General features: G+C 40.9%; 1 protein-coding gene across 1 annotated transcript; it reads right to left on the bottom strand.

The window, feature by feature from the left end:
* Window positions 1–10140: 10140 nt before the first annotated feature.
* On the bottom strand, window positions 10141–13149 carry LOC139816925 (putative nuclease HARBI1). The gene is made up of 6 exons (XM_071784754.1): window positions 12961–13149; window positions 12272–12414; window positions 12039–12204; window positions 11470–11836; window positions 10382–10420; window positions 10141–10244 (listed from the first exon to the last, which is right to left on the bottom strand). The coding sequence occupies exons 1-6, from the start codon at window positions 13147–13149 to the stop codon at window positions 10141–10143; spliced, it is 1008 nt and encodes a 335-aa protein (XP_071640855.1).
* Window positions 13150–13444: the final 295 nt, after the last annotated feature.

Raw genomic sequence — 13444 nt, 5'->3', positions numbered from 1 at the left:
TGAGCTAATGTAAGGAAGAACCCGGGAAAAACATCTCTTATAATATAATGTCTTGTATGTTCATATAAGACATTATATAAGTTTTAGAAAATTGTTATTTTTAAATGTTATTTTTTAAGTGTGCCACTTTATTATAAGAATGGACTCCACAATACAACTGATACAAAAATTGTGCCGCTCCACAGCGCGAGACAGTGTCGTGTCTTGATACCGTTCTTATAACACTGTTTGTCAAAATTTTAAATACGAGAAACAGATCCCATCAAATGCCATTTATCAGATACTTTGAGATACAATGTTGTGATCTGATCATATATAATCTTATATGACTATATAAGTTCATATAGGTATGATTATATAATTTTCAGTTGTTTAAAGTTTGAATTATAAGGTATGTTTGTAAAATAATACGATTAATATATTTATTTATAAAAACTATAATATACATTATATTACAGTTTTTTTATAAATTATTACAGGTAATTTCACTGTTTACAAAAACATTTAATAAAAATTAATGTCAATTAAAAAAAATAAGTATTTAATGTAAAATTAGAAAAAAAGAAAACTTAAAATAACACAAGCAGTGAGAAGTGTCGTTTTTGATCAAAGCGGATCTTGGTGCTTAATAATATTTCACAATATCAATTATTATTAAATACATTTTTCAGTTTTTTAAACTGCGTGCCAATATGAACTTTGTCGGATTTAAAACGCAATTGCATAAACTGAAACTAGAAATAACATTTCATATTAATTTGACTTTGTCGGTCTTAAAACGCAATTGTGTAAACTGAAACTAGAAACATATTAATTTGATTGTCAAGTAAAATAATATACTAGAAGAATACTTATAACAGTTATGCAAACTTGTAACAATGCACCCCCTGAAACTGCATCGTTTCGGCACGAACACCTTGCCGTGACCGCCCGGCCGACCACCCGCAGAGCAAAGAACGGGCACGGTATGCTCACCGTATTTTTTAAGACTTAGAATGTATTGTTAAGAAGTCTGCGAACGGACTTACCGCGGCGACAGCCTCGACGAGCGCGGCCGAAGGCGACCGACGACCGCCGAACGCGATCGCGGCGTCGGGACACCGTAATCACCGATCGTCCCGCCGCACAGTTCCGGCGCTCGCGATTGCCGTCGCTACCCCCGCCACTCCGTAACGACGTCGCGACGCGTATATAAGCCAGGCGTCGCTGGCACAATTTGCGATTCTTGATCATCCGTCTCACTGACCGCACCGATCCTGAGTTCCCGCCAATCTGAAAAGAAGGTAGATCGCCTCTGGCATTCTCTGTCTTCACCGAGGGTGTCTTGGCAAACGACCAGCTTTCCCGATCATCCGATTACCCGAAGTCAGTCCGAAAAGAGGGTAGAGCACCTCCGACATTCTCTGTCTTCGCCGAGTGTGTCTCGGCAAACGACCAGCTTCATCCACAAGGATATCCGAACGGGGGCAGAGCGTTTCTCTGCCTTCACCGAGCGCTTCTTGATCGGATACCGCTCCGTCTCTCGACGCTTGCAGTCGGCCTCCACCGAGCGCTCCTCGGTGACCGGACTCGCGCCGCTTTCCTCAATCTACCCGCAAGGACGGCGTTCTGACCAAAGAGTGCCACCCGCCGCCGGGAAACGCAACCGGAACCGCGGAAACTTCGGCCGCCCCCCGGTCCTCCCCGTAAGGTTCACGTCCCGGCCGCACCTAGAAACGCACATCCGCAACCGTCCGCTGGACGCCTTACTAGATACCGGCTCGGACATTTCATTTGCGAACGAACACACCGCCCAGCTCGCGCAAACCCTCGGCTTCCCCGTAACGCTGGACGAAGGGCAAGTCCAGCTGGCCAACGGGCAACTCATAACGCTGCCGGGCCGCGTCCGGCTACCGATACAGACCGCCGGCCGAACGATTTGGCACTCGTTCACCATTATGCCGAACCTCAGAAGTGCACTATTGCACGGGGTAGATTTTTGGGCGAAGCTCGGCCACGACATCCCCGCGTCAGACACCGCGAGCCCCCGCGACCGAACTCCCGCCACCGCGATGATCGAGGGTATTGCTCCGCGGACCCCAGACGAAGAGGAGAGGCTCCGAGAGTTCCTCGCGGAGGAACTTCCCCTCTTCGACCAGATAACCGGACCGACCGACAAAGCCGCCCACCATATACGCGTAAAAGAAAATATCGAGCCCATCAAGCAACGATATCGACCGCGAAACCCGGCCATGCAGGCCATCATTAACGCCGAGGTCGAGAAGATGGAGAGAGAGGGGGTAATCGAGCGGTCTGACAGCGCCTGGAAGTCCCCGGTCGTCGTAGTACGAAAAAAAGACGGGAGCCACCGGTTCTGTATAGACTTCCGCCGGGTGAACGACGCGACCAAAACGGACGCTTACCTCTCCCCCAAATTACCGCGACGCTCGACAAGTTGCGGGGGGCGAAATACCTGACCACGCTCGACCTCAAAAGCGGGTACTGGCAGGTGCCCCTTATCCCGGCGAGCCGACCAATCACCGCGTTCACCGTACCCGGGAAGGGGCTCTTCCACTTCCGCGTCATGCCGTTCGGCTTGCATTCAGCCCCCGCGACATTCCAGCGGTTACTAGATACCGTACTCGGACCGGAACTCGAGCCACATGTTTTCGTTTATCTCAACGATATAATTATAATCACGAAAACGTTTGAGGAACATCTCCGCATATTGCGCGAAGTTTTCCGCCGCCTCCGCGCCGCGAACTTACGGCTCAACCCGGCCAAATGCAAATTTTGCGTGGACCGCCTGCAATACCTCGGGCACATAGTCGACCGCGAGGGGATCCGTACCGACCCCGAGAAGGTCCGGGCAGTCGCCCAGTGGCCGCAGACAGTCAAACAAGTACGGCAATTCATAGGGGTAGCGTCGTGGTACCGGCGATTCATTCAAAATTTCGCGACCGTCGCCGCGCCACGCGAAAACACGCCCGGTGGAGCTGAGGGGAAGAAGAGGACACCGCGTTCGAGAAACTGAAAGACACCCTAACATCCGCGCCGGTCCTCGCCTGCCCTGATTTTTTACGACATTTTATCCTGCAGACCGACGCCAGCACGACCGGCCTCAGGGTCGTGCTCACACAGAACTTCCCAGAGGGAGAGAGAGTTATCGCGTACGCGAGCCGCACGCTGAATCAGGCCGAACGAAACTACAGCGCGACCGAGCTCGAATACCTAGCAGTGATCTGGGGTATCCGGCGAATGCGCGAATATCTCGAAGGGTACCCCTTTACCGTCATAACCGACCATCAGTCTTTACGATGGCTGCAAAAGTTAGACATCCCGACCGGCAGGCTGGGCCGATAGGCATTCGAGCTCCAGCAACACGACATGGAAATTAAGTACCGAAAAGGAGCCCTCAACCGGGTCGCGGACGCCTTGTCGCGTCAACCCACCTCCGCCGCCGTCACGGCCCCACCCCGCTGTTCGTGGTACCGCCAAACCGCCCTTGTGCTACGGGCAACACAAGACAACCCCCGAGATCACCCCGATTACGACATCCGGGGCGGGAAATTATACTGGGACGTACTGCACTCTCTAGATTTTAAAGAAACCCCGCTCGAGAAAACCAATGGAAGGAATGCATGGCCAAGGAGCATCGTCCCGAAATCCTCCGTCGGAGTCACGACGCCCCCACCGCCGGACATCTCGGTATCGCGAAAACAATAGCACGCGTCGCCCAGCTATATTACTGGCCCGGCATGTTCCGGGAAATCGCGCAATACGTGCAAAATTGCCCCCGGTGCTTAAGGCACAAAGTCGCGCAAACCCGACCGGCAGGAACATTGCACGCCACGTCCGTCACCCGCCTGTGGCAGCAGGTCACGCTCGACCTAATCGGGCCGCTGTCACGATAAAAACAGGGCCACACGTGGCTCCTAACGATGCAGGACCGCTTCACCAAATGGCTGGATATGCGTCCCCTGCGCCGCGCCATCGCCGCCGCCGTAACCACGCATATCGCCGAAGCAATTTCATTCCGCCACAGTTGCCCCGACACGATATTATCGGATAACGGAACGCAACTCCGTTCAGGCAAACTCGAAGAAATGCTCGCTGCCCACAACGTCCAACATGTGTACGCCAATAATAACAAAACAAATTCGGAGGACGACGACGAAGCCGAAGTTTAGGGAAAATAAGTGCCCCACTCCCGAAAGGGCAAATAAATACCGGCGCCGAGAGCGAAGGCTCACAGACGAGCCATGGAGACCGACCAGAGCGAGTCACAAATTCAGCGCGATATCCTTGCCGAGATCAAAGCGATACTGGCAGAGCCGATGGAATACGACCCGGCCCGTCCAGGATTCGGGGCCACATAGACGAAGCTCTTTGCCCCAGGCTCCGCCGCCGCCGCCCTCATCGAGAGCGTCAAACCTGCAGTCGCACCGCCGACACACAAAAATGTGCCGACGGTCGGCTGCATGGTACAACGATCAGACGAGCAGCAGAGGCGAAAGCACCCCGCCACCTCCACTAAGCCGGACGAAGACACGGCCGAGGATCACCAACGTCGAAAGCACGAATATCGATCTTTCGACCGTGCTGGGTCGTCCGACGACCGCACCTCCGGCACCAGCACCGGCACCCGCCAACAACTCGCCGGCCGCAACGACCCCTCCGTCGCTACCGGTAACCAGCCCGGTAACACCATCGGAACCGGCCACGGCTAGAACACCCGCGCCGCCTCCGCCGCAGCCAGCGATAGCCGATGTCCGACCCCTGCGGGCAGAGGGATCACAACCACCACCTCCGATCCCCGTAGAAGTCGAAGACGGGCATATCATCTGGGTCCCGTACTTCCACGCCCACGTATCGCGCCAACACAAGATGCGATCCCGGGGAAAAAGATGGCATATTTGCTTCAATGCGACCGGCTCCGTCCGCGCCATCCGAGAGATACAGCCGAAAACATAAAGCGCCGAATTCGCGCTTCTCAAAAGGGGGGGGGGGAGTGATGTAACGATGCACCCCCTGAAACTGCATCGTTCCGGCATGAACACCCTGCCGAGACCGCCCGGCCGACCACCCGCAGGGCAAAAAACGGGCACGGTGTGCCCATCGTATTTTTTAATAGCGTTTTTCACTGGACTGCACTGGGGCAGAACTGAGTGCGCACTGGAAACTCGTCGAGTTCAGACGACACTGCCGGAGTGCACTGAAAGTGCGAGTTTTTTGCATTCCCAACTAAACACGTCCATTATTCTCAGTGCCATCTCAGTGCGGTTTCGTGGCGCATTGTGCCGCTGTATTTGATACAAAATACCATTTGATACAAAAATTTATTATTATGGAAGGTTTAACCGATGTGACTATTTGTTTTAAAGTCAACAATGACATAATAACCATCACCCTTCAGCCGCTTGAAATGGATTTATATAATAAATTAAAGAGTAAGTATAATACATACATGTGATCTTGGTTTTTGAGGTTATTCCAATGCACATGTTCGAAAAGAATGTTGATGAAAATTTCATTTCAGGAAAACAAGCATATTAAAAAACTATTCTTAAGCCATTCTACAATTGCGTAAACATGATTGTAAAGTGATTGTCTATCTCCTACAACGTACTTTAAAACCGTAACAGCGGCTTAATTACAACTGCGTCTTACAACCACTTTACAATCGCGTTTACGCAATTGTAGAATGGGCTTTAAAGTTTCATTGTACAGTTTGAAGATATATAACAATAATTTTATTTATTATATTTTGTATATGGTGTTAATTGTACTATATAATGTATAAAAAAGATCTTCGAGCGTCTGGAACGGAATGATGACTTATAGTTCTTATCTTTTTTTACAATTAATACTTGCATTCTTGCTTGTCAAAAAATTTTTTTTGTATTTCAAAATGTATATAAAAAAATTAATAGATTTCTCTATTATCACTTTTAGATGATGATACCTATAGCGCACAATACATAAAGGTTCTCATTCGAAATGGATGTTCGGCGTATCGCCTTGTATATAGTATAGTCGTTGTTATAGTCACTTCATGTTCATGTAGTCGTATATAGTTCACACTTAGTTGCATAAGTCATTTGTAATTCTCGCGCGAAACGTCGGCGGATCGCGAGCAGTCAAATCATGCGACTCACCTGTCGGTGCTGCCATCGCCCATCCGCCGACGGCATCCACCCCCCCGGAAAGGGAACAGCTACTCGCCCGCAGCGACATGTTCCAGGACCGCGGGGAGAGAACACTCATCGTCAAGTATTCGGAGAGGACACACCTCTCATCACTTTTTCGTCAAGCCCCCTCTGGTCCTTCGAGTAACAATATCGCAAATCTTGCCTCCGGGGCGAAACTATCCCCGTTCAATAGATTATGTGTTCTAAATGGCAAAGATCAGGAAATTCGGGAAATATATCGAATGAATGAAGAGGAGTAAGTAGAAAGTAGAATATATATACTGTTGAAACCATGTAATTGGGAAATAGAAATGAATGCAAGCGATAAAAATTTTCTCTAAGAGCAAAATTAGTAAGATTATGTAATTATACCTGCATATTGTATTGCAGAGAAGAATTGATATATATCATGCTAATTTCCATAATTTGGCACGGACTAATGATGAGCAACTGGCAGAGTGCAATAAAGAAAATGATGCAACAAATTACTCTGAATCACAGAACTGCAGTGAAAAGAGTACCGGTAAATATATATAATTGAATGCAGAATTTTTAGTTACTTCTATCGCAAAATAATGTCAATACTGTAACAACATATGAAACAAAATATCCGAATGAGCAGACAATATTTTTAGATGTTTTTTTAATGTTTTTTAAATAAAATTAAAGAAGATTGTCTGCTCATTGGGATGTGTTGATTTTAAAATTCAAATTGAAAGTTTTTATCATAATTTTAATGAAAAACAGAAAATACATTAAAAATGCAGTACATTTGATATGTAATTATAAAATGTTTATTTTTTATTTTTGTTATACTTTACGTTTATTAAAGTATTGCATAAAACGCGATTATGTTAGTGAGACTTTAATTGTATGCTGTTCAATGATTCATAAGTTTTGTGATTTTACAATATACGTTACTACTATGCAAATTTTATGTTATTCAGATCACTGGACCGATTCGGCCACTTCATTCCTCCTCGACAAATATGAAATGTACTTATCCGATATTGGTCCAATGAAGAAATTTAAAACTAAAAAACTGATGGTCACAAATATCTGCAGATATGATGAAAATGTTAAATATCTCCAAAACTCCTCTACAAATTGAAAATCGGTACAAAACGGTCTTAAAAAGAAAGAAAAAAGCAGTAGAGAATAATAGTAAATCAGGTAGTTCCAGAGAAGAGATACCATTTGAAAAGGAATTGTGCAAAATTGCACGTGCAGATGACAGCATTGAACCTGAGGTATTGCGAAGTGCTAGAAGTGTAAAATATCCCAAGATAAATGTACCTGAAATTCCGGAAGAAATCTGCAACACTAGTCTCGCCAAGCATGCCATTGATGGCTTACCGAAAGCAAAAAAGTCTAAACGGAGCAATGAAGATATAAAGATGGAATTCTTTGAAAAAAAGGAAGCCGCAAAGGAAAAACGACATCAGGAAAAATTAAACCTGATACGTGAGTTGTTCGCCAAAACGAATACAGAAAATAATGAAAACTAGACAAAGAAGATATTAGAACTGTTAACTATGGCTGCTTTCCTTTTAGTCTTTGGTAGTCAATGAGTAACAAAGATAGAACAATGCTCGTATCGACTGTGTTCATTAAAAGGAAAGCAGTTTATATATAAATACTGAAAGTGTTAATGTCAGATGTTTTTTTATTAATAATTTTATGTTTGTTTCTTACATAATTTTTTTTTACACTAGTTTTTTTTTCTATCGACATTTGTGATGAACTATTATCTTGATTAACCCTCCGAGAACACATAGAGTCAATTTGACCCTGTTTTTTTTTTGCCAGAAAAATTTTTAGCCAGAAATATAAAAAAAAAATTTTTTTTCGTAAATTACGTTTTTTTTCAAAAGAACACTTATGGGTCAATCTGACCCTACACACACTTTGATCGTCTACCATTTTAAATTGACGAGTGCGATCAGCTTGAAAAAATTTCCAGATGTACTTGAAACATTGTTAAATCAATTGATATAAATAAAAAGTGCCGTTGGAATTATTTAGAAGAGTGGTCCCATACTGACCGGTCCTACCATACCGACCCTCCCATGTTTCTCACATATGGTGCTGCCGGCCGAATTGACAGTGGCGGGACTGGAACGCTCTTATAATATTGACAATTTGGTCGTAGGTTGCATTTATACTTCTCATTTTATTGTAAGGTTTTCGCGTTCTATTGTGTTTTGACAACAGTGGAATTCATTTCTGAGCTACATGGTACTTCAATTAGTAATGCTTATTTGTTTGCAGAAAAATCGAAAGGTAAGTTATTTTGATTACTTATAGCCTCGGTTTCAACGCACGCTACTAAAATTAGATCGCCTCTGTTGCCATCAGTGAACGACGAGCCGTTATGTGAAAAATGTCGGAGTGGTCCGACCGAAACCGACCGCCAAGTGGTGGTCCGAAAGCGACCCCCATTTTTTGGAATCGTGATTGTTTATAGAGTGTTTTTAAAAGGCAAAATGTTATTAAGAATGACTTCTGACGATAATCACACATATTTATTCTAGAAATGGGACGAACATTTAAAAGAAAAACCCAAAAAGGAGATCCGGCGACTTCGCGCGCATCAACGTCATTCCTTAATTCAAGTCTCGAAAAGCTTTTACCTTTCCCGAAGGCTTCGCCGCGCAGCCTGAAAAAAAGAAGAGGTCAAAAGCCAGGCCGAACAGCGATTTTGACATCCGACGCTGAGATAAAACGAATTGCCGAAGAAAAAAATACACGAAGTGCATTGGAAAAAATGAAAGAAGATAAACGACAACAACAAAAAGAAAAACAGGAACAAAAGCAAAAAAAAGAAAAACAGAAACAAAAGCAGAAAGAAAAAAACAAAAAAGCAACAAGAAGAAAAAAAGCGGCAGAGACAGGAAGAGAAAAAAAGAAAACAAAATGCAAAAGAAGAACGGCAAAATAAAAAGCAAAAACAATAGAAGAAAACAAAAAACAAATTAAGCCATAGCCCTTGATTAATTCATTAACTCATTAATTCATTTTTGTTTCCTAAAAAAGCATTAAAATGTATTTGAATAAAGTAACAAACATTTCAATTAATTTTAAATCATCGTGTTTTAGTTACAAATTACAATGAGAACTCAAAATTTTACTTCTTCTTGCGATTCGCTAAAAAAAAATAGGGGGTCGGTTGCGGACTATGTGGAGGTCGGTTTCGGACCACCTTTTTTGAGCTTGTCGAAAACGTAGACTTTTGCCTTTGCTCTCTGTATCTCTCAGAACAACACCCATAAACCTTATTAACCGGCGGAAAGTTTAGAGAAATGATCACTCTAGACAGTAAAACTTTAAATCTGTCAAAAAAAGTTATTTTTAACAATTTTATGGCCTTTACCATTTAGGCGGTCGGTATGGGACCACTTTCCCCTACATATTAAAAAAATTAAACAAACATTTTTTTAAAATAATTTCTTTTGAATTTTTTTAAATATGTAAATAATTCCAACGGCATTTTTTATTTATATCAATTAATTTAATAATGTTCCAAGTACACCTGGAAATTTTTTCAAGCTGATCGCACTCGTCAATTTAAAATGGTAGACGATCAAAGTGTGTGTAGGGTCAGATTGACCCAGAGTGTTCGTGAATGAAAAAATAGGTGTGTTCTCGGAGGGTTAACTTTAGAAGATGTAAACTCTGTAGTTAATCTTTAGTTGATTGCAATAGACATTGCAGTACAAATTATCGACTATTATAGTTCTAAGTTAAATAATAATTCTATTGACGCGAATGTATCTTTTTTCTTTATAGATATAGTATTACTACCAAACTAGACCGATGTAATATTACTCTTATCAAACAAGTTTTTTTGCTACTTGAAATAAATAAACCTGAATGTTTACAAACAAAAATGTTTATTATTATGGTTTACATACAAACAACAAATACATTTGCAATATGTAATTTAATTATTGTTGTATCAGGGTTTATTTTATGGAAAAAGTACATTTAATAAATGATCTCTTTTAATTTCTCCTAATCTCCGGAGTCGAGTTTCTTGTTCCTCTGTACCTTCATTATTAGGTTCTTGATTGTCTAACTCAATATCATTATTAAAAATAAAATTATCGTTGTTGTCAATGCATAAGTTATGCAAGACGCAACAAGAAATTATGAATTTAGATATTTTATCAATGCTATATGAAGATCTAATTCAGTAAGTTGTCGAAAACGACTTTTCAAGAGTCCAAATGCATTTTCGATCAACACCCCTTACAGAAAAGTATTACTGACTAAATACTTAAAATCTCAGTGATTTAATACTGTCAATATTTATTTGGGAAATACTGGGAAAATACTGGTAGTGATAAATATTATAGGTAGTGATTAATACTACACAGAACTACTAGTGCTTAGTATTGAATTACTCACCGATATTTCGATTTCCGATATTTACCCGGCATAAAAAAAAAATAATTTTTTTCGAAATTTTATTATTATTTTATAACTAAATTTGTTTCTTAAGATGCAGTCTATAATTATAAATATTTTCTCGTATTTGAAAAACACACTTACCTTGGTGGGATCGAACTCGGGACCTCTGAATCGTGAGCCAACTACCTTACGTGGTATACTACTTCTTAATTTGATGTAAGTGTTATATATAGTCTACATGTGTCATAACCAGCGCAAATATATAATTTTTCAAAAATCATCTTAAGAAACAAATTCAGTTTAAAAAGAGTAATAAAATTTTGAATTGGATATTAAAATGATATCCTCAGTACTATTTCAAAACTTGTACACTTTTATCACGACGAATTAGTACAGACCTTCATATAAAATGTATTTGTGCCTTACTTTTATCTCTTTTCCTTAATATTATCAGGAATTACCCATTATAATGTTTCTATACAAATTGTAGTACTGGTCAGTGATTAATTTCACATGGAATATTCAGTTCAGTACTTGAGTATTAATATTAAAATACTGGCTAGTGATTTATTACACATGGAATCCTTGGTTCAGTACTTCAGTACTAACATTGAAATACTCATCAGTAATTCAACACAAGTATTTATTACACAAGTATTTTTCACCTAGTATTAAATGCTTTCTCATCAGAAATTTAATACTAAGTATTCAATACTCGTCCTGTATTAAATACTACTTTCATAAATTACTGACCAGTAATAAAATACTATGCAATACTTGGATCACAGTGATTCAAGTACTAATAAATACTTAATTTTAGTATTATTAATACACAAAATAAGTATTTATTACTAACCAGCTAGTAATACTTTTTTGTAAGGGACTCGAGTTGCACAAAATTGTTTATTGAACTTTTGCTGCTTATCGGACAGATTTCCATAATCCCTATAGGGAATCAGTAGCCATTCTCTTATGGGGTATGCTGCATCTCCCAATATATGAAATTTCCCATCACAGATTCGTGGTAATTCATCATTGATGTCCGATAACTTTAGAACTCGTGAATCGTGGATCTTTGCTGGAATCCCAGTGAAGACATCGGTAAATCGTTTTCGAACATCACATATACCCTGTAATGTAATTGCAGGAATATCATGCCTATTTACGTAAGTTGATTTGATTTTATGCGCTGGTGCTCGTACTTTAATCGACGTCCCATCGATGCAGCCAATTACATTAAGAATACCAGCAATCTGAAAATTATATATATACTTTAATCAAGTAATTGTTATATTATTTTTTTGCATTAATAATTATCAATTAATACATGCAGTAAACACGTAATATACGTGATTACGAGAGAGAGAAAGAGAGAGAGAGAGAGAGAGAGAGAGAGAGAGAGAGAGAATTATATATATACATATTACAATATTAATAATCTTCAGATCAACATACTTGTAAGAACTCGTTTGCAGAAACTTCATTGTCTCCAAATTTTATAATCTTTAGAGCCATGTCAATTAGAAAATTAAGCACTCGATCGTTTTGCCTGAAAGTTGTTGCAGGACATACTCCAAATCTTTGCGACACATCTCTAAGGCAGACTTTATTCCCAGCAAACCTATGGAGGGTTCAATTACTATTAACACAGAAATTATGAGTAGTTCAATAGAAATAAATCAACTTACCACAAAAATGATAAAATGTCCAATTCTGTGGTGGTAGGTTCACTACCTCCGTGACTCCGATCAAGTGGATAAAATCCGGAATGTTCATAAATTTCTACTATTTTGTAAGCTGTTGTTCTTGCAATGCGAAAATGACTTTTGAACTGTAACAATCAGATAATTTAATTATATTATTAATGTAGAACATGTAAGTCTGGCTAGTTGATGTCGTTATTATTTAAAGATCTTCTTTTTTTAAAAGTAAAAATATTTATTTACAATTTGCATACATTACAACAAACGTTTCGACCTTTCGTTCGGGTCCTCTTTAGTTCCTTTCTAAACAAATAATATCCGCAATCAGTCTTTGCACTAGGATTGAGGACATTATTGTTTACAAATTGAAAGAATACTGAAGAGCTGACTCAAACGGAGAGTCGAAACGTTTGTTGTAATATGCGAATAATAAATAATATTTATAAATATAAAAAAAATAAAACCTTTAACTAATAACGACAACATACATTCAGGCTTACATGCTTTATATTAGGAATCAATTTTTATTTCGGAAAAGCCTATGAAATAGATAAATATAAAATAATATAATATATTTGTATATAGATTGATACTATATTTATACAATACATATTATTGTTTCACGTAATACAATAATCTGCAAAAACAAAATTAATACATATATATGTATTTACATCCTTATCCGTAAGATTATGCACCACTTGAACAAAGTTTTCGATCTTTGGAATTTTCCGCGGATTTTCTTTTAATAATGAGTCGTCTTCATCACTGCTGGATGATGACAAAGAAAGCAAATTTAACAGTCCAAATGCTAATCGTGCATTTTGTGAATTTGAAATATTGTCACCATCCCGCGCAGCCATGTCGCACTAAACTGACACCGTCTCTCGGAGCTCGTGCCGAATTTTCGCACTATAGTGCAAAAACTCGGCACTAGACTTTTCAGTGAAACAGTGCGCACCGTTTTCGCACGCACCGAAACGCCCAGTAAAACACGTTGCCTGCGGCGAGTACGCACTCAGTGTGCACTAGTTCTCCCAGTGAAAAACGCTATAAGACTTAGAATGTATTGTTAGGAAGTTTGCGAACGGACTTACCGCGGCGACCGCCTCGACGCACCGAGCGGGGCCGAAGGCGACCGACGACCGCCGAACGCGA

The sequence above is a fragment of the Temnothorax longispinosus genome, chromosome 7, assembly GCF_030848805.1.
Source record: "Temnothorax longispinosus isolate EJ_2023e chromosome 7, Tlon_JGU_v1, whole genome shotgun sequence".
Taxonomy (NCBI): domain Eukaryota; kingdom Metazoa; phylum Arthropoda; class Insecta; order Hymenoptera; family Formicidae; genus Temnothorax; species Temnothorax longispinosus.
This window is presented reverse-complemented; position numbering and strand designations above follow the sequence as displayed.